This window comes from Diadema antillarum, unplaced genomic scaffold, assembly GCF_040938485.1.
Source record: "Diadema antillarum isolate AM-2024a unplaced genomic scaffold, OU_Dant_1.0 scf00000028, whole genome shotgun sequence".
Classification (NCBI taxonomy): domain Eukaryota; kingdom Metazoa; phylum Echinodermata; class Echinoidea; order Diadematoida; family Diadematidae; genus Diadema; species Diadema antillarum.
The window spans coordinates 2,996,131-3,022,155 of NW_027270917.1; the positions used below are offsets into that span (position 1 = coordinate 2,996,131).

The 26,025-nt window shown below is 39.1% G+C and overlaps 1 protein-coding gene across 1 annotated transcript in view; it reads right to left on the reverse strand.

Moving 5' to 3' along the window:
• The window catches only part of LOC139735490 (rotatin-like), a 94,891-nt gene that overhangs the window by 54,872 nt on the left and 13,994 nt on the right, over nucleotides 1-26,025 (reverse strand). The window contains exons 5-13 of the mRNA XM_071646249.1: nucleotides 21,024-21,114; nucleotides 17,432-17,546; nucleotides 16,885-17,038; nucleotides 13,028-13,190; nucleotides 8,587-8,854; nucleotides 7,404-7,583; nucleotides 5,919-6,131; nucleotides 4,842-4,945; nucleotides 3,867-4,002 (exon numbers count right to left, since the gene is read on the reverse strand). Of these exons, the coding sequence (XP_071502350.1) occupies nucleotides 3,867-4,002; nucleotides 4,842-4,945; nucleotides 5,919-6,131; nucleotides 7,404-7,583; nucleotides 8,587-8,854; nucleotides 13,028-13,190; nucleotides 16,885-17,038; nucleotides 17,432-17,546; nucleotides 21,024-21,114 (1,424 nt within the window). The remainder of the gene's footprint in view (nucleotides 1-3,866; nucleotides 4,003-4,841; nucleotides 4,946-5,918; nucleotides 6,132-7,403; nucleotides 7,584-8,586; nucleotides 8,855-13,027; nucleotides 13,191-16,884; nucleotides 17,039-17,431; nucleotides 17,547-21,023; nucleotides 21,115-26,025) is intronic.

The following is a 26,025-nucleotide window of genomic DNA, read 5'->3' on the forward strand; positions in this document are numbered from 1 at the left end:
TGAACCATTTCCAAGATATGGAGAAAAAAGTGAAAGTTTTACATTTTCACCTGACCTTTGACCTCATGACCTGAAACTCTCTCTGGAGAATAATTATTTGATAGTACATCCGTACACTAAGTTTCAAGAAAATATCTTCAGTCATTAAACAGATATGGGGAGAAACTGACCTCTAAGCCAATACAATAACCTTTCCTAGCCAAATTTTCTGTCTTCAAGGAAGTGACAAAAATCTAATAGAGCGCTTACTTCCCAAGTTATGTTAGGTGAATGTAGTCTGAAAACACCAACCCACTGAACAATTTTGTCACACACTATATATGCTTGTTAATCATTTTTGTTCAAAGCTACTGTGAAGTATGTTACACTGTCAACCCCTTTTCTGAAGCTTTTATCTGTTACTTATGGACCACTATCTTCACAAATTCTTTGTAGCTTTTAACAGATATTTACAAGCAAATGAAGTGATTGGCTAATCAGCATTGTCATTAGCATTCCTGTGTCAGGTGTATCTGAGTGAATTTCACATCATCTGATCCTGTAAACAGCTTGCAACACCTGTTTCAAAGAGCAGGTGTTGCATGTACATTGCACCATGTCCATTGCCAAGAAATAATGAACTATTGATTTCTACATTATTTTGGTTGGTTTCAATAAACATGAAATGAACCATCAAGTGGGAGAAGTGTTGTTTGTTGACAGCATGCTTGACTCATCATATCATATGACACAGGTCATCAAACTCTGCTATCTCAAACTTATTCTACCAGTTTGTCTACTTCTAATTCTTCAGCAAACAATCATACAATCATATCAACCTTAAAACATATTTCTGTTTAAGCTTAAATCTTCACCATTGACAGAATTTAATGAAATAGAATAATGGTTAACATACTTTACAAGGGTTTAAAATCAGCAGCTTCACTAGTGGCCAGGTAACAAACCTGATCAGGAGGCCAGAATATCAATTTTTTTATATGCCAAGCTTATCTTTATTGGTAGTACATGTATCACAAAGTTTCAACAAAATACCTTCAGGCATAGCATAGATATGGGGAAGATAGTGAAATTTACAGTATTTGACCTTTACCTTTTGACCTCAATATATATAATACAAAATAATAGTAAGCTTTCCAAGCCAAATTTTCTGTCTTCATGGCAGTGACAGAAATATAATAAAGTGCTAACTTCCTGAGTGGGCGAGTGTTGTGTGAATGCAGTCTAAAAACACAGACCCACTGTACAATTTTGTCACACACTATGTATGCTCTTTAATCATTTCTGTTCAATGCCACAGTGAAGTATGCTACATTGTCAACTCCATTTCTGAAGCTTTTAACAGTTTCTTATGGACCACCATCTTCACAAATTCTTTGTAGCTTTTAACAGATATTTACAAACCAATGACCTGATTGGCTAATCAGCATTGTCATTAGCATTTCTGTGTCAGGTGTATCTGAGTGAATTTCACATTACCTAAGCCTGTAAACAGCTTGCAACACCTGTGTCAAAGAGCAGGTGTCACGTGTACATTGCCATCACATCCATTGTCAAGAAATAATGAACTATTGATTTCTACATTATTTTGGTTGGTTTCAATAAACATGAAATGAACCATCAAGTGGGAGAACTGTTGTTTGTTGACAGCATGCTTGACTCATCATATCATATGACACAGGTCATCAAACTTTGCTATCTCAAACTTATTCTACCAGTTTGTCTACTTCTAATTTTTCAGCAAACAATCACACAATCATATCAACCTTAAAACATAATTCTGTTTAAGCTTAAATCTTCACCTTTGACAGAATTTAATGAAATGGAATAATGGTTGAATAACACACTTAACAAGGGTTTAAAATCAGCAGCTTCACTAGTGGCCAGGTAACAAATCTGATCAGGAGGCCAGAATATCAATTCTTTATATGCCAAACTTATCTTTACTGGTAGTACATGTATCACAAAGTTTCAACAAAATACCTTCAGGCATAGCATACATGCAGATAAGGAGAAAATAGTGAAATTTCGAGTATTTGATCTTTACCTTTTGACCTCAATATAAAATAATAGTAAGCTTTCGTAGCCAAATTTTCTGTCTTCATAGCAGTGACAGAAATATGATAAAGTGCTAACTTCCTGAGTGGGCGAGTGTTGTGTGAATGCAGTCTAAAAACACAGACCCACTGTACAATTTTGTCACACACTATGTATGCTCTTTAATCATTTCTGTTCAATGCCACAGTGAAGTATACTACATTGTCAACTCCATTTCTGAAGCTTTTAACAGTTTCTTATGGACCACCATCTTCACAAATTCTTTGTAGCTTTTAACAGATATTTACAAACCAATGACCTGATTGGCTAATCAGCATTGTCATTAGCATTCCTGTGTCAGGTGTATCTGAGTGAATTTCACATCACCTAAGCCTGTAAACAGCTTGCAACACCTGTTTCAAAGAGCAGGTGTCCCATGTACATTGCCATCATGTCCATTGTCAAGAAATAATGAACTATTGATTTCTACATTATTTGGTTGGTTTCAATAAACATGAAATGAACCATCAAGTGGGAGAACTGTTGTTTGTTGACAGCATGCTTGACTTATCATATCATATGGCACAGGTCATCAAACTTTGCTATCTCAAGCATATCATATTCTACCAGTTTGTCTACTTCTAACTCTTCAGCAAAAAATCATACAATCACATTAACCTTAAAATATAATTCTGTTTAACCCTAAATCTTCACCATTGACAGAAGCCAATAGCCGGGTTCACACATACAAAATAGCGGGATGACGATCGCACTCCATATCTCGAGATTTTTTGCGAGCGTCCACACGTACCAAATTAGCGGGATAGTGATCGCGCTCGGAATCTCGAGTTTTTTGCAAGCGTCCACACGTACAGAATTATCCTGCTAATTGCCGATCGAGATAACAGCAAAGCCTGCAAACTGGGTCACACAGCGCCCTTCTCTATCACTGCCTGCGCGCACTTCCCTTTGTCCTTCGAAAAGGCCTCGCTGTTGTGATGTGCACATTGCATGATGGGATATAAAAACTCGAGATTCTAATCCCAACCGTTCACACGTACCAGCGCGGGGACAATTATCCCACTAATTGATTAACTAGTGCAAGATTTCTTGGGATTAGCATCGCGATGCTTATCCCGCTAATTTTCGGGTTTTTTCTGTCCACACGTGCAAAAAACTCGAGATACCGATCGCGATGCAAATCTCGATATTTGTATCCCGCTAATTGGTGTACGTGTGAACCCCCCTAATGAAATGGAATAATGGTTAACACACCTTACAAGGGTTCAAAATAAGCAGCTTCTCTAGTGGCCTGGTGACAATAATGTGACAAATCTGATCAGGGGGCCAGAATAAAATTTTTTTTATATACAAATGCAAATTTCTTTAAATGGTACAGCTTCAAATCTTCTGTATTCTTACATGCATTCAAAAATGTCTTTAATAATCCAATGGTATACCATTTTATGTTGTTACTAACAGTATAATTCACATACAGCACTATCTATAGGCTATGAGTTGTTAACTTGAAAAAAAAATGGTTGGTTTTTGTTTTATTTTTGGCCACTAAAATTTGGTAAGTGATGACCTCACCTCTGCATATGACCTGGACCTTTTGACCTTAGACTTTGAGCACGTGCACCCAAAAGTTGATGGGCACAACTTCACCCACTCATACATATACATGCCAAGTTTCATAAGGATACCTCCAACAGTTTGTTAGTAACGTTGTCCATAAAATTGAATACGGACGGAAGGACGGACGGACTGACAACCCGAAAACATAATGCCTCTGGCGACATCTTGTGGCAGAGGCAAAAAAAAAAACTTACCTGAGTGATTTTAAGGCATGCCTGGTAAGTGTTCAATCTACAGCTGGCATCAGGATGGGCCATGTAACACAGCAAGGCTTGTCTGCACTGCACTCTAACATCCTCACCTCCTGGGGCGGCCTCATGAGTTCTGCATCTATGCATCGTAACATGTAAATAGTTTTGTAAAGCCCGAAGTCATACACATGCAACTAATCAACAATTACTGCATTTTATGGGCCAGACAAAAAAAAAAAAAATGAAGTTTGCAATAGTTGGCTTATGTGCAAACAGGTGTGTTGAAAAAACACTCATTGTAGACCGCATCAATTTTGTCACCAGCGAGCCAATCAATCAAGATAAGAGGGCAATTTTTAAGCACACTCTTTTATATCACAGATTGTGTCAAGATAGGTTGTCGGTACACGTGTATATGCTGGAAAAGGGAAAACCAAAAAACAAGCAAACATAAAAATGTACTGAATTACCACATATAGAATGTTTAAAATCAATTATTCAATTTCATCAGAACCACACTTTCAAGCCCTATACCACTGTGTATTGCTTCAGTGTTGGCTACTTATAGTTCTGTAAGAGGAATTAGACATACTTATGTGCACAAGGAATGAAGAGGATTGTATGGGTGTTTTGTTGTTGTTGTTTGTTTGTTTTTTGTTTTTTTTTTAGAGAGAGAGAGACTCGAGAGAAAGAGAGATTGATTAAATCCCAGGCTAGTTCGTTCTTTTTCACTCGATCTATTACGATACTAATTGAGACCTGCAATCTCGTTTCGAGAGTGTAACAGACAAAACAACCAAACAATCTTGTTTACAGAGAATAACAAAACCAAAACAAATAAACAAAATGTATCTAGTCATACTCGTGTCGTAGACCTTTATTTTCCTTTTGAATTATAAGTCATCAACTGAAGCGAAAAGGGAAGTAAGACTTTCCTGTGATGATCAGTAAATGAAGGAAGAGTTGAATGGAACTTACATGTCTGAACATGCCTGAACAAGAACATCAATAACTTCCTTCATTCTGTGATAACCCCAAGAGAGGCAGGCTTCATTTGCACAACGTATCTTCTCCGCTAGACTCTGGCAGGGGAAGAACGAAAATATGAAGACAGTGATGTGATGGTCTGCAGTCTTTTAACAAACAAATTACAAGCAATGGCTATTCACACCTAACTATAGAGACAATAGATATCACTGACAAAACTGTACATGAAAAGTTTCCTCATTCAAGAAAAGAAAACTATGGATTTGATGATGTATGATAACGATAGTATGGAAGAATGATTGTGAGACATTCTATAACTCAGATGTGTGTCAAAAGAAAGTGGGCAAAAAGTGAGCAGTTGATTGAGACACAGAATGTTGTCAAATTTCTTCTGTGTGACACATCTGCTTTAAGTGAAGTGTAGAAGGATTTTTTTATTACAGGAAAATCTATAGTACAAAGAATGCAGGTGGAAAGTAATCAGCATAACTTCCATTATTTCAGTGCATTTAGGCACCTATGAAGCAAGATGAAGTGACTTCAAACTCCAGACACTTTTCAATGATAAGCTAAAACAATGAAGCTTGCTTTTGAAAAGAAAAATATCATATAATTTCTTGTATTACGTGTGGGGGGAATGCAGCCTACAAGCTCAGCTTTTTAGCATTCCTCCCCATTTCCAACATTTTCCATACCTACAAGTTTTCTGTAAATTTATCCTTTACTTTGTATGATGAAATTTATGCACTGTATTCAATTTTTGTAATATATTTATATATTTTTGTTGGAAATGAAAAATGAATGAATGAATGAATGAATGAATATCGATGAAATATGAAGGAAAAGAAAGTTCTATTAGATTCCACAGCTGCTTCATTGGTGAGCTTCACATCTGCAATGCAAACGCTGAGATGACTGAGCCTCCCAGGTTGAACAATGAAAATAGCTCTCTCACGCATGTGCAGAATATCATTTTTTGCTTAGTTAGCTTTGTCTTAGCATTTGCATAGAAGATCTAAAGCTCACTATTAATGAATACTGTATGGCAATTTGAAAATCACTACCTACCATGCTTGATTTTTCCCTGATCAAATGACAAGCTGCACACATGGACGACGCCACCTGCTGCACCTCTCCAAGGAGGCGAGTCTGTTCCGGGCAGGTGGACCTGGTGTAGAGTTCGAGCCTCTCGCTGACCTTGGGGCAGGCCGTGGCGAAGCCCGCATCCAGTAGCATCACACCCAGGGCGGAGGAGAGAACCTCTGGGAGGATGTCTCCAGACTGAAGGATGTATGTGGGGGGGGGGGGGGGGGGAGTGTGAGGGTGGGGTGGGGTGCACGAAGAGTCAAGGCAGGAGATGGCATGGAGAAAGGAAGGGCAGGTGAGGAGAGAGAAAAGATGATGGAGCAGTGAGGGTGAGAGTCAGAGGTTGGGGCAAGAAAGCGGCAGCGGTCAAAGTGGGGGCAAGGAGGTCGGATAAAGACAGTCAGAGCGAGGTTACACATCATATTGTAGAAGCAAAAAGAGACATTGGGGTAAGGGGGTAAGGAGGTGTGGGTGTGGGGTGGGGTGGAATGCAAGAAGAGTCAAGGAAGGAGAATGCACAGACAAAGGAGGAGTAGTAAAAGAGAGGAAAGGGATGATGTAGCAGTATGTTTAACAGAAGAGAAAGAGGGTAGGGAGCAGTGAGGGTGGGGTTAGGAGGTTGATGCAGGAAAGAAGTAGCGGTGAAGGTTGGATAGTGGAAGTGAGAGTGATAGTTGGATAGCAAGGAGGTTGGATAATGGAAGTGAGAGTAATAGTTGGATAGCAAGGAGGTTGGATAATGGAAGTGAGAGTGATAGTTGGATAGCAAGGAGGTTGGATAGTGGAAGTGAGAGTGATAGTTGGATAGCAAGGAGGTTGACGATAATGGAAGTGAGAGCAAGAAGGTCACATGCCAAATCGTAGAAATAAAGTGAGACATTGGAGTGAGAATGTAAAGGGCAAAAACGAAAGAGGTAGGATGTAGGAGACAGGAGCTTGACAAAGAAAAAGAAAAATGAGGTAAGGCAGTTGGGGCAAGATTCCAGAAGCACAGAGGCAGAAACAATGAAGTACAAAAAGAACAAAGCAGGAAGGAAATGAAATAAGGGCAAAGAAGATCAGGAAATTAGAGTTCAGTGAGTTGATCGCTAGGTTACATGCAAGACTTCATTTCGGTATCGCAAGCTTTATATTGATGTATAACGGACATAAGATTCCCTATATGACTTGACAACACATCAAATGAGGCACAAATAATCAATATTGTTTATAATTCATTGGAAAATTACAATTACTCATTATTTGATACCAAAATTTTCCTATCCATACCATCACCATCATCTCTACTGAAAGAGATCAGTGATCAATAAACAGTGTACTCCCATTATAACGACCAGTATACCATTCCAGCATGAGTTGCTAGCATATCAAACTTTTAATGAAATGGGGCCCTGATGTTCTATTTGATAAATGTCCATATACATGTAGTTGGCAATCACCTTTTAAAACATACAATACAACACACACCTTTGACGCAGGCACGAAATGGTCGCAGTAGAGCAGTGTGTACGAGGTCAGGACCTGGTACATGCGGACGTGGTGGTCCCGCTGCTGGCTGGTCATGTGACCGTCGCCCTCGTGGGCCGACTGGCAGTGGTGGTGAATCAGAGCTCCCAGGGTCTCCAGACATTCATTCATTTTGTCTGTCTGTGGGTACGTATGTTGCAATAGGTGCAGGAATCAGGCTCAGCACTTATAAACACCTTACAGTTGGCCCATACCTGAACCATGACCATATCACCTCCATAAGAGTCACACACATTAGTACTGAGAAACTATGCAATGATGCCATTTTGCCGAAAATGTGAAATAAGATAATTGTTCAAATATCAAAAGTATCATATTCCATATTTCAAAGTCCAAGAGTGTCTAGAAATTATTTTTTTTTTTCTTAACAGTACATGTTGGTACATGTTACCAAGGTGTTTATCACCCATTCCTAATTTCAAGTTTTAGGATTGTACTGTCATATTGGATCTTTCACTTGCTTGGGTTGTAGAAAAGAAACTCCTCTACTGCCAGAATAAAAGCTTTCAAAGATTTTTAGTTACCCAGTGGGTGTAGAATAAGTTCATTTTCCACGCATTCTTGCAGACTATTACCTTAAAAAAAAGCAAAGAAAGCTAGAGGGGTACTGTATGGTGTTCTTTTGTATATTCTATCACACCAGCACCAATACATGCCAGGTTTGTAAAAAATTGGCTTTGCATTTTCAAAAAGAAGATTAGAGTATGAAAACCAGCCCCCAATTTGGTCCCAGCTCGAAAGGGACCCCTTGGATTTGTCACTAAAAAAACAAAAAACAAAGCAAAAACAACTTGAAACTACAGTCAGCAATGTAATACTCTGACCATCAACTTTCCATAGCTCTATCACTTGTGCTTCTAGAAAAAAATATTTTCAAAGATTTCTTAATTTCTGGGCTTTGGGAGTAGTGGGGCATCACCCTCCTCCCCCCCCCCCCCCTCCCCATACACTCCCTCTCACAAATTGAGATCCTACCAGATCCTATCTTTTTGCAATATGCGGTAGTTACTTGTAGAATGGAATGCCATACATCAATTCAGATATATACAGGTGCACTGTGGTGGGCAGATAAGAAGCAAATCTATCTACATGACTCTGAAAATCCGACCATGATCATTCATACCAGAAGCCTGCCTGAGACACTGCTGTCCTGCCAAATGTCCGTCGTCATGGAAACACGCATGAGGCGAAACGTTTGGTACAGCATCTGGATCAGGTGGGTTGCCAGCTGTGAGCTGCAGAGCTTCAGGAGGTTCAGGGCATGCTCGGTGACCTCCAGCGTAAACTGGGGCAGAGTCATCTGGGAGAACTGGAGGACGATGGTGTCATCCGAATCCGTCTCCGGGTCAGGAACGGGCGTGGCTGGCTCCGGGAGGGGCGGACTGGATCCTCTGTGGTGACATGGTGGAATAAGCACTTTGTTACTGGGGAAAGAAAACTTGGCAACTTTTATAGAAACAAACCAGAACAAAGCAAAGTCACAAGCAAGCCTGATGGGTTTATGTTACAAAAGAACCCTTTGTATACAGACTTTAGATCCACTCTGCTGTGATCTGAGAACGTGGCAGATGGGTAGGAGGAATCATTAACTGGTTATACCAAGCATGTTTACGGGACATACTAGCACAGTGAACAGCTAAACCCTGCATGACAAGGTCACATGTAGGTTTAGCCATGCACCTCTATCAATGTCTACCATAGTTTGATACTGGCTTGTTCATTAATTCATTTGTCATGATTTCCACAAATTGACTTTGGCCCACAATCAATTGTGAGCTGTCCTTACAAAGGCCCAAAAGAGTCAACAATATTAATAGTTTTCATTTTTCTCACCTCTGCCAAGGAGGTTATGTTTTTATTGGCATTAGTTAGTCTGTTTCTTTGTCTGTTTGCAAAATAACTCAAAAAGTTGTGATTGGATTTGAATGAAACTTACAGGAAATGTTAATAATGACACAACAAACAGAAGATTAATTTTTGTTATAATTATTTTATATACACTTTGATATGTTTGATAACTTGCATTTGTTGGTTGACTCTCACTTTCATTTTGTTGCTTCTTCTCGGTGCACAAGTTAGGGCTTGCTGCTTGTTCACACCCCCCCCCCCTACTCGTTTCACTCTTTTCCTTTCTTTATCCCTCTGTTGTTCCTTATCTTGTTTGATGTTGCCTCCCTATTCATTCTTATCCTTTTACAATTTGTAAGGTTGCCCCCATGGTCCTCGGATCATCACTGACCCTCTTGTGCCTTTTGTCTGTCCACCCTCCATTTATCCCCCTCCCTTTACCCACTGGGCTCATTGCCAATGACCTCCAACCCTCCCCTTTTGTTTTCTTTGTTTTCTGTGTCCCTAGCCCTCCCCTGACTTGTTGTGTGTAGTCCTCACATGTGATTACTTTCTCTGCCTGCTTGTCATTTTGCCTCTGACCGAAGATTCTGCTAGGATTGAAAGCTTTTGATTCCATTATTAAATTTGGGCAGTGATCCTGAAATTTTTTGAATTCTTAAAGGATTTTAAAAAATAATAATGATTTGGCAAATAAAGTCCATGAACTTGGGAGTTCAAGATGTTCATATTTGAGGTTTGCATACGCCCAATAAAGTGCATGCTCTGCTCAAGGTGTCATGCAACATGCAGGAAGCTGATGAGGTTAACACAAGGCTTCTTTAATTTGGTGATTTTCAGCAGCGAGGAAATGAGCTGCTTGGCGGAGGTCCTTTCAAGTTTTCAAATGTTTCATAAGTTTCCAAACATCACATAAAACAACTTATCATAAAACATGACAAATAAGACAAGGGGGCTGACCATTAGTAAAGTACACTCTGAGAAAACTGACCTTAAAATGCAGATGCACTTAAGTGTGCCAATGAAAAATTATACACTCAAAGGACTCAAAAATTGAAAAGTTTTCATATTTCACAGGATCTTGTGATCATGTGAAACACCAACAGGAAAAGTCTAAAATTCAAGATGTGGAATTTTGGACAAGAATGAAATTTCTCACTCTTTAACCAAATCACCTGTGTTGCAATCACCTTGGCAGTAAGTGCTATATCCTTTTTGGAAACATAGTGGTAATTGAGGTAGTTAAAAAAAAAGTTAGATGTGTTACCATGACATAAGAGGACTTATTCCGAACAACATTTTATAGGGATAGTATAGTATTGGTGGAGATGAAAATTTGACAACTTTTTGCGAGATACAGTGTACCAAGAAAGCTCTTAAGAAATTATACAGAGCATACTATTCTAAGAGGAATTCAAAGCTTATTAGATGAGACTCGGTTTTGGAATTGCTGAGACAACCCAAAACAAAGTAAAACAAAGCAATCCTAGTAGAAGGTGGGTCCCACTTTTCATCACGATTGCTCTGTATTGGACACCTCAGCCATTTTAAAACCAATTTTCATCAAATAAACATTGAATCCCTCTTGGAGTTACATGCTCTGTTATGTTTCATAACAGGTTTCTCATTATCTCACTAAAAAATGTTAGAAACCTGAAATTAGGTCTCAATAAAAGCTTACAACCCCTTTCAGCCTCAACTGTATCAGAAAGTATACAGTAAGCATCCTTGACCTCCAGTTTGGCTATCAAATTGCTGATGATATCTTGAAGTTGCAAAACAACTTCCAACGATAACACAAGATAAGAGCCCAAAGTCACTTTCTATCGATTGTGCGAGTTCACATAAAGTTAATAGTGCAATCAAATTTTCCCTATACTGGTAGCATAAAACTGCCTCATCTATTTAATGTGTTTGAGATGCTTCATCACGGCTTCTCACAGCTTTTGAATCTCAAGGTGAGCACAAAATTAAGTGAATTTCCACATGGCATGAAAAACACATCTAGACACACAAGCGGCATAAATCTCCTACATTTTACTGACGAGATTAATTTCAAACACACATACTATCCCATACAACAGTGAAGGCTATAATCGTTATTCGAACATTGCACCACTAACAAGAGACCTGGGGGTCTCGCGCTCACCTGAGAATAGGAAGTTCACCTTTTATGCAGTCACTAATCTAAATTACACACAGCTCTACTAAAATTTGACCAGGCATTCTCAAGTAGAGGATGAAAATGTACAATCAGGGCCCAATTTTGGACCCCCTCCTCCCCCCCCCCCCCAACTCATAGTATCATTTTTAGCTCTATCACTTCTGGTTCTAGAGAACCATGCCCCCCCCCCCCCCCCCCCCCCCCCCATGTGGTGGGGCATGGTGCCCAGTTTAACAAATTGAGATCCTAACCCCCTAGGGATGCTATCTGCCAAGTTTGGTGAAAATCTGGCATTAGGTTTTCAAGAAGAAGATGAAAATGTACAAGTTAGGCCCCAATTTATAACCCCCCCCCCCCCCCCCTGCCACAAAGGGGGCACCCCTGGATCTGCCATGAAGTCATTAATATACAAAGTCATAGTATTAACTTAGCTCTGTCACTTCTGGTTCCACAGAAGAAGAGTTTTAAAGATTCCTTAATTTTGGGTGGTTTGGGCCCTGTGGGGGCCCTCACCAGGTGGGAAACGGTGCCCATTGGAACAAATTGAGATCCTATCCCCCTAGGGATGCTACCTGCCAAGAATGGTAAAAATTGGTCAGGAGGTTCTCAAGAAGAAGATGAAAATGTACAATTTTGGCCCCATTAGGACCCCTCTCCACCCCCCTCCCCTGGGTCCTAAGGGGGGGGGGGGGGGGGCACCCCCGGTTCTGCCATGAACAAACTTGAAACTACAGTCATCAATGTACTAACTCATAGTATTAACTTAGCTTGATCACTTCTGGTTCTAGAGAAGAAGATTTTTTAAGATTCTTTAATTTGCCCCCCCCCCCCCATGGGTGGGGCATGCCCATTTTAACAAATTGAAATCCTAACCCCCTAGGGATGCTACATGTACCTGCCAAGTTTAGTGAAAATCGGTCTTGGGGTTTTCAAGATGAAGATGAAAATGTGAAAAGTTTATGCACGACGCACAACAGACAATGGATGACGCACAGCGGACAACGCACAACGGACGCCAGACAAAGAACGATCACAATAGCTCACGTGAGCCTTTGGCTCAGGTGAGCTAAAAATGCCATTCTGGCGACTAGCATTGTATATATCATATATATTTAATGAGTCTAATTTTTTTTTGCAAAAAAATAGGGACTTCTCAACAATTTTGTGAGTGGTTGAATTCAGGATGGGGGAGTTCAGTAATGAACAGAGAAAGTATGCATGTACTTTGCATTTATGTCAGGATCAGGGTTGATACTTTTGCATGTTGAAAAATTTGCAAATAGCACCGGACTCAAAAATTTGCAAAAATAAAAACTATAAAGTACATGGTGTATACAATATGCCTCCACTATATTGCATTTCTTTCCAATTAGGTCCACAATACAGCTTAGGAACGCAAGACGACAATTTCACATGCTTGGTAAATAATCACTATCTGGTACTATACAACAACTTTCAATGCAATAATTTGAGCAATTGTCAAAATACACAGAAAAAAAAATTGTGAAACTATAGTATTTTCGTTTGACCTTTGATACATCGCATGACTCACATTGAGCTGTTGGAGTCCCAATCTCGTCCGTCTCCGCTGACCCGTCTGTTGTTCCGTCCTATGATGGAAGGCCTGGAGTCTGAGCTCAGCATCGACTGGATTGTTGAGTGCGACTGCGCCCCGCCCACCGAAGACGTCGTGGAGTTTGTTGGTGACACGAAATCTGCAATAGATGGCAATTCACATAAAAAACTATTACGCCACGTCCGTCAGTCCTACCCTTCCATGTCCCATTTAGAATGAAAAAAGAAGGAAGGAAATCAAAAGGCAAGCTTGACTAAGAATTTACTTCTTTGATTCTCAGTTATCTACATATATAATAATTAATATAAATAATTCTACATCCAGAGATAAGAAAAAATGCAACACCCCGACAGAGTTCAACTTGTAATTTGTATATATCCTAACAGAAACACAAATTTACTCAAACACTGAAACAAACACAAACACTCACTCAAACATAAACAGAACACACATCTTATGCAAGAAAAGTCATGAATGCATTGAGGAAAACAAGAACCAAAACTACGGTACACATACCACATAAGGCACATTGTGTATAAACACGGTGAAAATTTCTTATCTCTTTTTCTTTTCCCTGTTCCTTTGTTTACACAAAGGGCATTATGCAAAATTCTTGCTCTGCTAGGTCAACACCAGTTATTTTTCTGGATAAAGTTTCATATTCTATATACAGTATTGTAAGATGTCCAGGTCATGATTCTGCAGACTGACATATTATGTTCTTGCACGCAAATTAAGCTGGGCTCAGGGATTTTTGTTTTCTCCTTTATTGGTTTGGTTTGTTTTGATTTGTTTTTTGTTTGTTTGTTTGTTTGTTTGTGTTTTTGTTTGTTTGTTTAAAAGCCTAACCCACAGCACTGACACTAACAGAATAATCAACTATTTACAAAAAAATAGTATTATATCAATTTCATCAAAGGAAAAGTACTGGTACATTCGTATGTTTGTGTGAAATACAGCTTAATTTAATACCATTCATTTTGTATGGCCTTTGGCATGTTACAAATAGATGCATCCACCCTATTACCATCATGAGTTTGTTCACCTTGTTGTTATGAGAATAACACGTTTCCCCAGACCTTTGCCATGATTCTCAATCATAAAGAGTCTGGCTAGCAGCCAGCGACAATACTGCAGAGAGGAAACAAAAACGTGGGGTGCCCCACATCTCTATTTTGTTGAATATCAAATATCTGCCTTCACTTCCTTGTACACTGTGCACAGAGATTTCACGAACCTCGCCTCAATCCTATGCTAGTAACCTTCACTTCCGGCTACACATACACCAGCCAGCTTAAAAGCGTGCCGTAAAACCAGAAATTTTTAAATGCATTTTAATTTCGTGAATTTTGCAAGAGCAAAGATTCACAAAATCAAAATCCATGTGAAAGTTCTTGTCCACATTTTATAAACATTGAATGCCAGTGCCAATTTGCAAAAATTTCATGCCACAAAATGTTCTTGCTTTACAGTACTTGCCCAGCATATAAAACACCCATGCCTCCCCAAAGTTCAATGACATGCCATAACTAGAAATGTCGCTATGGTGACTGGTATGCCTCTGTCATATCGCAACATTCTCCCACTAGGTCTGTAGTACATCTCGACAGTGTGAGACGACAGTTTCACATGACTTTAACCCTAATCCCACCAAGTTTTTTGAGGAACTTGAAACCGGGGGGGCCTTTTTGGCCCTTGGCCCCCCCTTCAGATCTAAATCTTGGTCTTGGACTGCATGATCCTCGCGAAAATTTGCACTACGGTAGAGGTTAATGTAATCTACAAAACTGTATAGTTAGATTTTTCACATTTTAATTTATGTATTTTATATTAATTAATCTAGGCTAATTTATGCAACAAAAAAAAAATTGCCTATATATCAAAAAACAAAGCTCCAAGACTTCTAATTTTTGGTGAACATGTTCTTTTCGATATCCTCAATAATTATATTGAAGCAAAAATTTGGCTTTGTAATTATTTCTTACGTATTTTATAGTTTATTGAATTTCTTAAATATTTCGTTGTTTTTTTATTTTTTTTGGGGGGGGGTTTGTCAAAATTTGTCGCAGAAACTTTTTAAAGCATAATCAGGCTAAAATAAATCATCAGCCATTGAAAGTAAAAATATTTATTTTTACATGAATTAATTGCAAAAACACAATTTACATTGGATTTGTACACAAAATCATGTTTCTGAGCAATTTTTTGGTCAACAAATTCTTTTCGAAGGGGCGTGGCTTCAAAAGGGTATGCCCGGGAGTGACAAATTTGGTCTCAAAAGTTGCGCGATACTCGAAAAAAAAAAGTCATAAAATGTCGTGGCGAGAGCATCACGCATTGCGGAATAATCACGAGAAACGTGGGGGGGGGGGGTCAAAATTGCCCCCCTAAGTTTCATGAAAATACCTTCTGGCACTGCAGAGATGTCCACTCATATATGAGTATACATATGGCAAGTTTAATTTAAGTTATGCTGTCCACAAAATTGATTACAAACGGAAGGACAGATGGACAGACAGACAAACCAAAAAGACAATGCCTCCAGCGACACTTCGTGGTGGCTGCATTTAAAAAAAAAACAAACCTACCATTCACAGGAGTAAAGTCACCACCAAGATGCTTCGCTTAATTCATGACTGGTTTATCACATCATTCTGTATTTTTGTCTCAGTTTCAATCTTTTCTTCCTTAGTATTTCTGTCACAGCAACACACACTGAGTATTTAATAGGCTTCTCTTGAAAGTTCAGACTCTCGGGTCATTCTTCTCCCTCTACACCTTGTTTCACTTCTTTCTCTTTGTCATTTCCGTTTTCATAAAGGACTTTCAAGCATTAATTGACTGAAAAGTTGAGTGCAAGTCCAAGTATGCCCTCCTAGATTGACACGCACGAGGCAAGGTTTTTGCCAAGTGGTAAGTGCTTCCAGTGCACACAGGCAGGACCTATCAACTTGTAAGAGGACCAATCCCCTCTTTGTGCAAAAAGGGAAGAAAAAGAAAATGTGATAAAAGCGAAGAAAAGAGACTGTGCTTTTGAGAGAAGATTCAGTGGATGTATGATGAGCCAGGAACCCTAGGCATATGCATAAAAGAGTAACGATATCTCGCTGTACAACTTGTTCTGAATCAAGTTAAAAGCTAGACATACACACACACACACACACCCATTAAATACTAGAGAAGCACTCTGAGAGCACAGACCTCCACCAAGCCCCTCATTTTCATCACTGATCTTGTTCTTCCATAGAGATCAGTGATTTGCACCCACACATGGATGCGTGCTGGAAATCGCCCGCTTTCCCAATATAGAAGCCTTTTATCTCATCATCAACTTTCAGCTGCGCGACGCAGCACACCTCGCCCTAGCAGAAACTACAGCAAGCATTTTATTACGCATAAATGCAAACCTCAAAAAAAAAGAATGCACAGATTGAACTCCCAAGTTCATTGACCCTACCTACCAAACACATCGAAAATCCTTCATAAAATGCAGAAAAATTCCTGGATCACTACCACACTGTAATCATCTGTTCCTTGTGTCATTCTTACCTTTCCTATAAATGTCATCCAAATCTGTGTACAACTTTTTGAGTTATTTTGCAAACAGACAAACAGACAGACAAACAAATAAACAAACACACAAACCAATGCTGATGAAATCATAACCTCCTCTCTTGGCGGAGGCCACAAACAAACAAACAAACACAACACCATCACACAGGAAGAGGGCGCATGGGGTCTAATCTTCTTGTGGCGCATTTCAAGCACGACACATCACGTCATGTCAGGTCACACGCCATTCAACAGGGAAAGCATCATGTGACCCGCCATACCTTGCTTTGGGCAGTAGAGGGCGGGGTCATGGTAGAACTGGAGACGAGCCATGAGGAGAGTTGTGATGCTGACAAGGCACTGGGTGGCCCTCAGGGTAACGTTGTTCTCATCGGCAACGGCTTGCCTTGGGTCAGCAAGCAGTAATAGCAGACTCTTTGGGGAAATACAGAATTTAAACCATGAGGGGAAATTTAGTCTTTGAAGTGAAGTGGTTACAAAACACATCAGTGAAGGTTTTATAAAAATCGGACAATCAGTGCAAAAGTTATGCAATTCTAGAATAAATTTCGTGCTGCTATTGTTTGGATAGAGAGACTACTACAGATTGTAACGTGACCTATGGAAAATGATATACACAGAAAATAAAAAGAAAATTCATACATTTTCACTTTCAAGCATGATGAAAGAACATTTACCTCTTTCAAAAAGCAGAGGGAACAATATTACCCTAAAATATATATGTCGTGACAAGTCAAGGAAAGATACTTATCAATGAAAAAAAAAAAATGATACACAAGGGTATTCAAGTGATCTCAAAAGTCTCACCTTAATGATGGCAGGCCTCTGGAGGAATATCTCTGCAGGAAAGTCGTGGAGTACAACATCCGTGATAAAGTCACATGACGTCAGGACCACATGTGATTGGGGGCTGCACAATGAGCTACAGGGGGGAGAATACGAATATTTAAACAGAAAAGATGAAATCACGGTTCTGGCCATACTTCGAGTGAAACAGTGTCTGTCAACCATTATTTTACTCAGTGTGTTAATATCAAAATTTCACCACTATTCCGAGTGTGGGTCACTGAGTCATGGATCAAAATTACTCTCTCTTCTGAGCATTTTGCACCCAGTATTTGTTTCTGTGGATTAAAATACTGTATTGATTTTGTCATGGAGAATGCGGTATTGTGGTCATCTTTCTAAAGTCATCTGTAACTTGGTGAGGAACTGAATCTTAAGTAAAATGCTATGATAACATCACATTCCAAGCAGCCACAGCAGATTCATTTGTCTGAAACGTAGTGTACTGTGGGTAGGAGACATATTCTCTCCCCCCCCCCTCCCCCGAAATCTAGTCTATAAATGTGTTCCAGTCCTCGCTCCAGTGAACTGTTATCAGGTGGTATATTCTCCTTTTTTTTTCCTCGTCTGTATTCTAGTCTGTTCGTTCCAGTCTTCACTCTAGTGAACATGTAGTTATTGCACAATTTCCCACAGCACCTGGTCAGACAACACAATACTGTAAAAGTGGATGTTTTCAAGCGAATAATTTTTCGTGCTCGGCCAGGCAAGAAGAAGTACGCGTGTATTTAATCTCCCAGAATCAAGACATTAGCTAATGGAACATTATGGCAAGCAAAAATATTTGCGTGCTTTTATTTTCACGCAAGCTTCTGGTTGCGCGAAATGCGCGAAAATTTCAACACTGCAAAAATTCCCACTTTTACAGTATTTGCATTCCTTACATTCTCCCTATGTCGCCTTCCTCCTCAACTCTCCTCTTTCTAGGCTCTTCTTTGGTCGAGCCACGATTCCTACGAGGACAACATACACATGGGGCTACTGCAAACCTTTCTCCCTCATTTACTTCTATATGCAAACCTTCAAGCAACATACCCAACTCCTCTGGGGACACATTTTCTTTGACATGCTCTGCACAGTCTACAAGAGTACAAATATATGCTCTACCATCAGACAGTTACTGCTGTGCAAAGGTGATCATTTCATCTGCTATCAACCAAATTTCAATTCTGTCCTAACAATACACCAAGCTAAGCATTTAGTTCTAGCAACATGATGCCAACAGAGTGAATCGTAATTAATCCCTGGATATTAAACATGTTGCCCATATTGTAAGATAATAGTTGCAATCTTTTTGTGAGTCAAATCTTTCATCATTCAATCACTATGAGAGATATATCTAATAACCATTTCAACATGTATGTGATGCACAATAAGGTTGAACACTGTATGCCTACGAGGAGGGCGTTGCTCTTTGGTTCTCATTGTTCTTGCCGTTCTAATGAACCTCAACAGACTCTCAGTATCACTTACTCAGCTACAGTATCACTTATTTCAAAAACAGATGCAACTGAAAGACAGCCAGTGTCCATAGTTTCCTCAGCTATTAAAAGCCATGGTACAGTTTCGGTTGAGATGGGGCTACATCTTTTTGATGATTTTTTTGTGTGGAGATAATGAGAAATCTCTTATGAAATATGAAAGAGCTCATAATTCTAACAAGAATTCAAGGTTCAATATTCAAAACAAAGCAATCCTAATAAAAGGTAGGACTCACCATTTATCAGAATCACTTTGTTTTACTTTGTTTTTAAATATCTCACCCATTTCAAAACCAATTTTCATCAAATGAACATTGAATTCCTCTGAGAATTTACTTAGCTTTTTAACATTTCATAAAGAGGTTTCTTAGAATCATGCAAAAAAAGTTAAATGCTGAATCCTCATCTCAACTGATACTATACTATCCCTTCACAACAAGAAATGGAAGTTGACTCCAAGACTGGTAGGCATGCAATACTATCATCATAAGTACTGTAAAGACTCGGTAGTGTGGAGATGCCATGTAGTGGGGAGGCTGGCCCAGCCTGGATGTATGCAAGGATCCCACTTAATATGAACTGTGTACAGCTTTTTAAAATCACTGATTTCCATGTACAGTACATGTGCACACACATCCGAAGATTCTTCACGGTTTTCAAATGTACCCCGGTGGGCAGTGAATGAAGATTGACTCAATTAGACCACTCATTACTTCCCACATTACCGGGTCTTTCAACAACAACATTCTGAAAATAAATAAAAATTCAGGCATGCAAAGAAGTCAGATGATTACATTGGACATTGGGTCAATTCTGTCTGTATATAAAACTTGTAAAACTAACTATCCCTGGTGGCTAACATGAAGATGATGGTGAGAGTGCTCTGTAGACAAACATATGTTCTGGGGAGATACTGCTTCCCATTAATCCGTTCCACACTGAATTCTGAAATGACAATAGACTTATTACGTAGGCCACCAGGTTCCCATACGGAATGGGTTAAAACTTTGAACATAATTTGTTGATTTCATGATATGGGTCTCATGGGAAGGTTTTTTACAGAGCTCCTTAATAAACCATCATCAGATTAACCACAAGGCCTCTTTGGTTCACCCAAGAATAGCATAGTGAATAATAGCAATTCAAACACCATTCTTTCATAATTATGTGCAGACAGAAAAAGTTAATGAAATTATTCATGAGATCTGGTTGTATTTCAAATCTCACTCAAAGTAAGATTCATGGGTAGTTGGTTGTTTTTTTCTCCCCTGAATAATACATTGTATGGTGCAATGATTTGCAGTTTGTAAGCTTTTTGTGTGTGAATGAAGTGAAGTCAGAACATCAATTGTCATGATTTTATCACAAATCACCACAGAATACACAGGAGTAGGCAAATTAAGTCCATGCAGTTTAATGACAGATATGAGAAGGTGGCAGCTGCATTAAGGTTCATGATCTTACACACCTCCCAACAGCCAGAAAACTTAAGCACCAGAAGTGGGCCATCTTGACCTGGCTAAATGCCACGGAAAGCCGAGAACCCCGTTCTGGTTTCACTTCTGCGTGCGTAGATCACTATAAATCTCATTTGAATGCAAGTGTAAACATTGAATGTCAGATTTGGGTGCATGAGTGAGCTCACCGAATGCGATCAGGCAAGGTGGGACACAATATCTGTCATTTTCATATTTTCTTTTTAATATCACCTCAAGTTGTTTGAAAGTCATGCACAAAGTCCTGCGGCCATATCCGGGCACACCCGGGTAAAATACCCTGTGAAAAATAATTTTTGGCCTGCAAACAGTTTTCCTTCTCAAGCCTTGTGTTACAGAGAAAATCTACACCAAAAATTAATAAACTTCAACAGAAAGAAAATCATTTCCAACAGAATGATACAAAAATGACAAAAATCAGACAAGAAATCAGGAAGATATGACATTTTGATATTTCATTTTTTTTTTCGGAAAACATTTCTTGACCTCTGTAAGGAATATTTTTTTTCTTTCTTTCGATGTTTATTCATCTTTGAAGTGGATTTCCTCTTTAACGGAACAGGGCACGAGACTTACTTGTTTGTTGACCGAAGGACATGGACGTCTGTAGCTGTCAGTGGTAACCACGGAAAAGTTGAGAAGACCACACCTCGTATACCATCACCTCCTTTGGGTTCATGAAATGGTCAGAGAAAAGTACACTTACAAATTAATTTTAAAATATTTCGTTCCTGACACCTACAATATTTTATTTTTATCATCACACTGACTGCCATGGCTGATATTTTTCCTCTTTCTGTCTCTCTATTTATAATACAACATATATCCAATATATACTTTCAAGTGTGTTTACATCATGGGTGAAAGTGTAATACTCAGAAAGTATAGACGATTCAAATGTCATACAAATGTTACCAAACATGGCTTTTTGTGTGGATCAAACTTGATGCAAATATGAATTTTGGTTTCGGTGATGGTTTCGGTGACGTCATCGCTGGATACGGAGACTACTCGGATTCACGATGTCATTATGGACAAGGAAATACAAAGAAGATTCCATATATATTCGTTTTCCTTCGTAACGAAAGAGCACTTGACTTAGGTGTTTCAGAGAATAAGGGGAATGATATTACCATTGACCCATTTATACCGATACCACTAGTACCTATTTATATTCGGAATTTGGTTTCATTTCAAATGTCTCTCTCTATCTTTCTTGCAATTTTGTCAACACTTCAGCGATTTGAACCAAATATTCACAAAACGTTACCACTGCTATGTATAATAAGTACTGCAACACAACAAAAATGTGACGTGAACATTTTTCCATGTGACTTCATGCTAAGACTGGAAAATCCAATAAAGATTTGTGCAGGGGTCAAGAGGAAATTTGCTATGAATATCGATTTAAGTAACATGTAAGTGAAATGTGAAAATTCTGAATTCCACAGGTTTTCTAAAATTGGATCTAATTTTGATGGAACAGCTACCATTCCATTTGATGAAGCTCTTGCTTGATCAAATTCAATTTGGAACATGGTGTGGATTAACAATGCCTTGAGGTGTAAAATACTTGCTGAATGAATTATTTGATTTGCCAACCATGTAGCTCACTGAACATTGCTGCTTTGAACTACTACGTCAGAAATTTGAGAAAAGGTGAGAAATCTTTTTTCCAACCACATGTTTTGTCACAGAAAATAGAACGGCTGAGACATGGGGTCAAAAACAATTCAATGTGACTTTCACGCTTGAGTGGGAGCGACTGCATCGTACAATGCACGAAACTAGCAGTGCTGCATGAACATGCTCTAAAAATAGCAGTCTATTCAAGACAGTATATGGACCATGTAACAGTTGGCTCTCTCTCTCTCTCAAAAAAAAAAATGTATTGAAAGAGGAAAAAAAAAACACAAAAACAAAGGCAGAGAAAGAGAAAATGCCCCGGCCCTCATTCCCCCACCCCCACTCCTAAAAAAGGTGTCTTTGTGTAATTTGCTCCATGCATTTGGCACAATACATAACATATTTAACCTTAACAGGTACGGTAGTTTTCCACTTTTCTTCTACACTGTCACAAACAAACCAAGCTTAAGAGGGAGATCAGCACTTCATTCTTTTCCCCAGACAGTCATAAACACACTTAATAAAACAAATTCGGCAGTGACATAGCACAGGATGTCATTACCTTAGCCAGGAATTACTCAAGGCTCTCATCTGCATATAACATTAATCTCATGTTGTTATTTCTTTTATTGACTGTTTTACTTCCTTCACTGTCACTTGTTGGATTGGTGCCAATGGGCATCACGCCAGCTGCATTTGTCAATGACCTTTTCGTATGTGAGAAGAGAGTGCGTCATTTGAATGATGATTGTAGTGATGCGTCATTAGAATCATCATTCAAATGACATATTTTGGCTGTGTATAGCAGACTAGAATTACAGAGGGTAATTTGAATTGCGCAATTCAAATGATGGTCTGGAGGTGTTTTCCAGTGACAATTCTCCAGAATGACTGAACATTAGAGTTGTGTGTAGGAATTGACCTCCAAATCATGTTTTTGTTTCTTGTTTTTTGTGTTTGTTTGTTTGTTTGTTTGTTTTTCTTTCTTTTCTTTTCTTTTTTTTTTTTTGGGGGGGGGGGGGGGGGGGGGAGAGCTTACAGTAACCTTGCAACCAGTTCTGTAGTAAAACGTGTGCCTCAAATGCATGCACTGCATGCTAATCTGTGAAGTTGTGCTCTATTCTGAGTGCAGGAGGCCAAGACTGATTTTAGTGGCCCGAATTCACGAAGGTGGTACAATTGAAACCATGGTTTAAACCATGGACAAAGACCGTAGTTTTGTATGGTATGGGGTGCCAAGTGTCACATGGCCCATTTTGTTACGAAATCAGTCATTTTGTCGATTTCGTCAACAAAATGTTCATTTCGTTACAAAATGTTAACATTACGTCGACGAAATGAGACGAAATAGGCCATGCGACACTTGGCACCCAATAAGAAACTACAGTCTTTGTCCATGGTAATAAACCATGGTTTCAATTGTACATTGTACCACCTTCGTGAATTCGGGCCAATGTGTATGAATGTTGAATTGCACATGGAAGCCTTTATACCTTCCTTTTTATGAAAGAAAGGATAAATGCAAGCAATACTGCTGTGAGGAAAGCCTGAGTCTACTCATATGTACCACCACTACTACTACCACTGAATTCCAAAATCAGCACAAAACTAGAAATGTCACTATGGCGACTGGTATGCCTCTGCCATAATGCATGATTTTTCTTATAGGTCTAGATAGTACATGTGGACAATGTGTGATTACATTTTCACAAAATTGGCAAAATATTAAAATGACAAGTTTGTCACAAATGTGTTGAATGTTCACCTTCCTTGACCTACTTAGGACTTTAACTTGACTTTGACCCATTCATACGTTTATGCATTGAGTAATTTTCAAGGTATGGAGAAAAAGTGCAATTTCTGTACTGAATAGTAAATTGTTACCATTTTCATCTGGCCTTTGACTCTAGATAATCACTGTCAGGCAGAACATGCATAAATATGTAGTACGTTTCAAGATAACTTGAGCCACTTCCGAGATGTGGAGGAAAAACTTAGTTCAGCACTTTCACTTGATCTTTGACCTTTTGACCTTTGAGGCAAAAACAAAAGAAAAAAAAACTTTCCAGAGAATCTCTATTAGGTTATACATGCATACACCAAGTGCAAAAAAAAAATAATCCTGCTGGCATTGCATAAACATGACGGAAATAGTAAAATTTTGAAGTGTTGCCCTTGACCTTTGACCCCATGAACCCTAAATTCTCTTGATAATCACTGCCTGTCAGTACATGTATATATACTATGTTCCATGAAGATACTTTGAACAATCTCCAAGGTACAGCGAAAAAAGGTGAAGTTTTAATATTTTTACGTGACCTTTTGACCTTTGACCTTATAACCCAAACTTTCACCAGAGAATCTTAATTGGGTAATACATGTATACACTAAGTTTCAAGAAAATATCTTCAAGCATTGCATAGATATGGTGGAAATAGTGAAATTTTATGTATTTGACCTTGACCTTTTGACCTTTGACCATGAGCATGTGCACCAAAAAGTTGGTAGGCACAACTTCACCCCCTAATACACATACATGCCAAGTTTCATTAGGATACCTCAAAAGGTTTTGATAGTTACCCTGTCCACAAAATTCATTACAGATGGACGGAAGGACGGACGGAAGGACGGACGGACGGACGGACGGAAAGACTGATGGACAGACGGAAGGATGGACAGACGGACGGTCGGACAACCCGAAAACATAATGCCTCTGGCACCACTTCGTGGCGGAGGCATAAAAAAGGGAAATTAAAGTGTAACTGTACACAAAATTTTATTTTCTGACATTGTAGTTTATTGTTTTGGTAATATCAAGGAGGTATGAGAGTTCTCTAATACCTCCTTGGTAATATCCCTGAAAAATTTGAGAGTGAGAGGCTGCTCTCATAGAGAGATACTAGGCGTTTTCACATCAGCCCGATAAAAATCCAAGCTCGAGATATTTTTCGCGATTGCGAATTAGCGCGCTATTTCATTTCTTATTCACATCAGCCCGAAAAAAATCAGCCTGAAAATTGTTTCGAGCTAATTCGACAGCTGAGCATGTGCAAACAGCATCAGTAATGTGTGCACTTTCAAAAATTTCTCATGCTTTGTGTGCAGTTTGCCTCGATCGATCGGGTCACACACGCTAGGCATGATGGGATGCATCGCACTAATTTCTTGAGACATTTTCACATTACCAAATAGCGCGCTAGTTCGCCAATTATCCCGCTATTTCAGAAATTTCCCGAGTTGGACTCGAGAAACTTTCTCGACCAGAGCAATACATCGGGTTAATTTCCCAAGTCAGAAAATAGCGTGCTATTTCGAAACATCAGGCTGATGTGAAAACGCCTTTTGAAATCAAAAAGATCAGTCCCCAAACACCAAACATTACAGGCTCCTTGATCTAAAACTAGTGGCCTAGCTTTATCTATTGCATTCGATTACACAGTTCGTTAACTTTCTGGGCAAACTTTGATGTCCAGTATTGCTATTCGAACGCATGCAGGTAAGCGTAGTTGATCAATAAGCAAGGCGATACCAATAGAAAATATTTGATAAAGATGTTTGCAGACAGAGGCAAGCAAAGGAAATGTGCACAAGCCAAAGGGCTATATGCAAGGCTACTATTAAGTGAACTGGCTACTAATGCAGCACGCATGGTCACACTCGTATGTCAAAAATTAATACTGGTATTTATCAGCTATGGGCGCTTTTTTATGATAAGGAAGAACTTCTGCGTGGGTAATAAGGGACATGTTCTTCCATCTCTCAAATTTAAACTTCAAGGTATAGATTTAAAGCTGGTATAGCATCACAAGCTCTGTTGAAGAGTGACTGATGGGTACCCGGAAAGAAGCCACGCCTCCTCTTCTTGCTCTGAAATCCAAAACCTCAGACTATGTGAAGCCTTCCTCTGTCATGTGTACACTACAGACGATATTTCCTATAGCATTAATCAGCA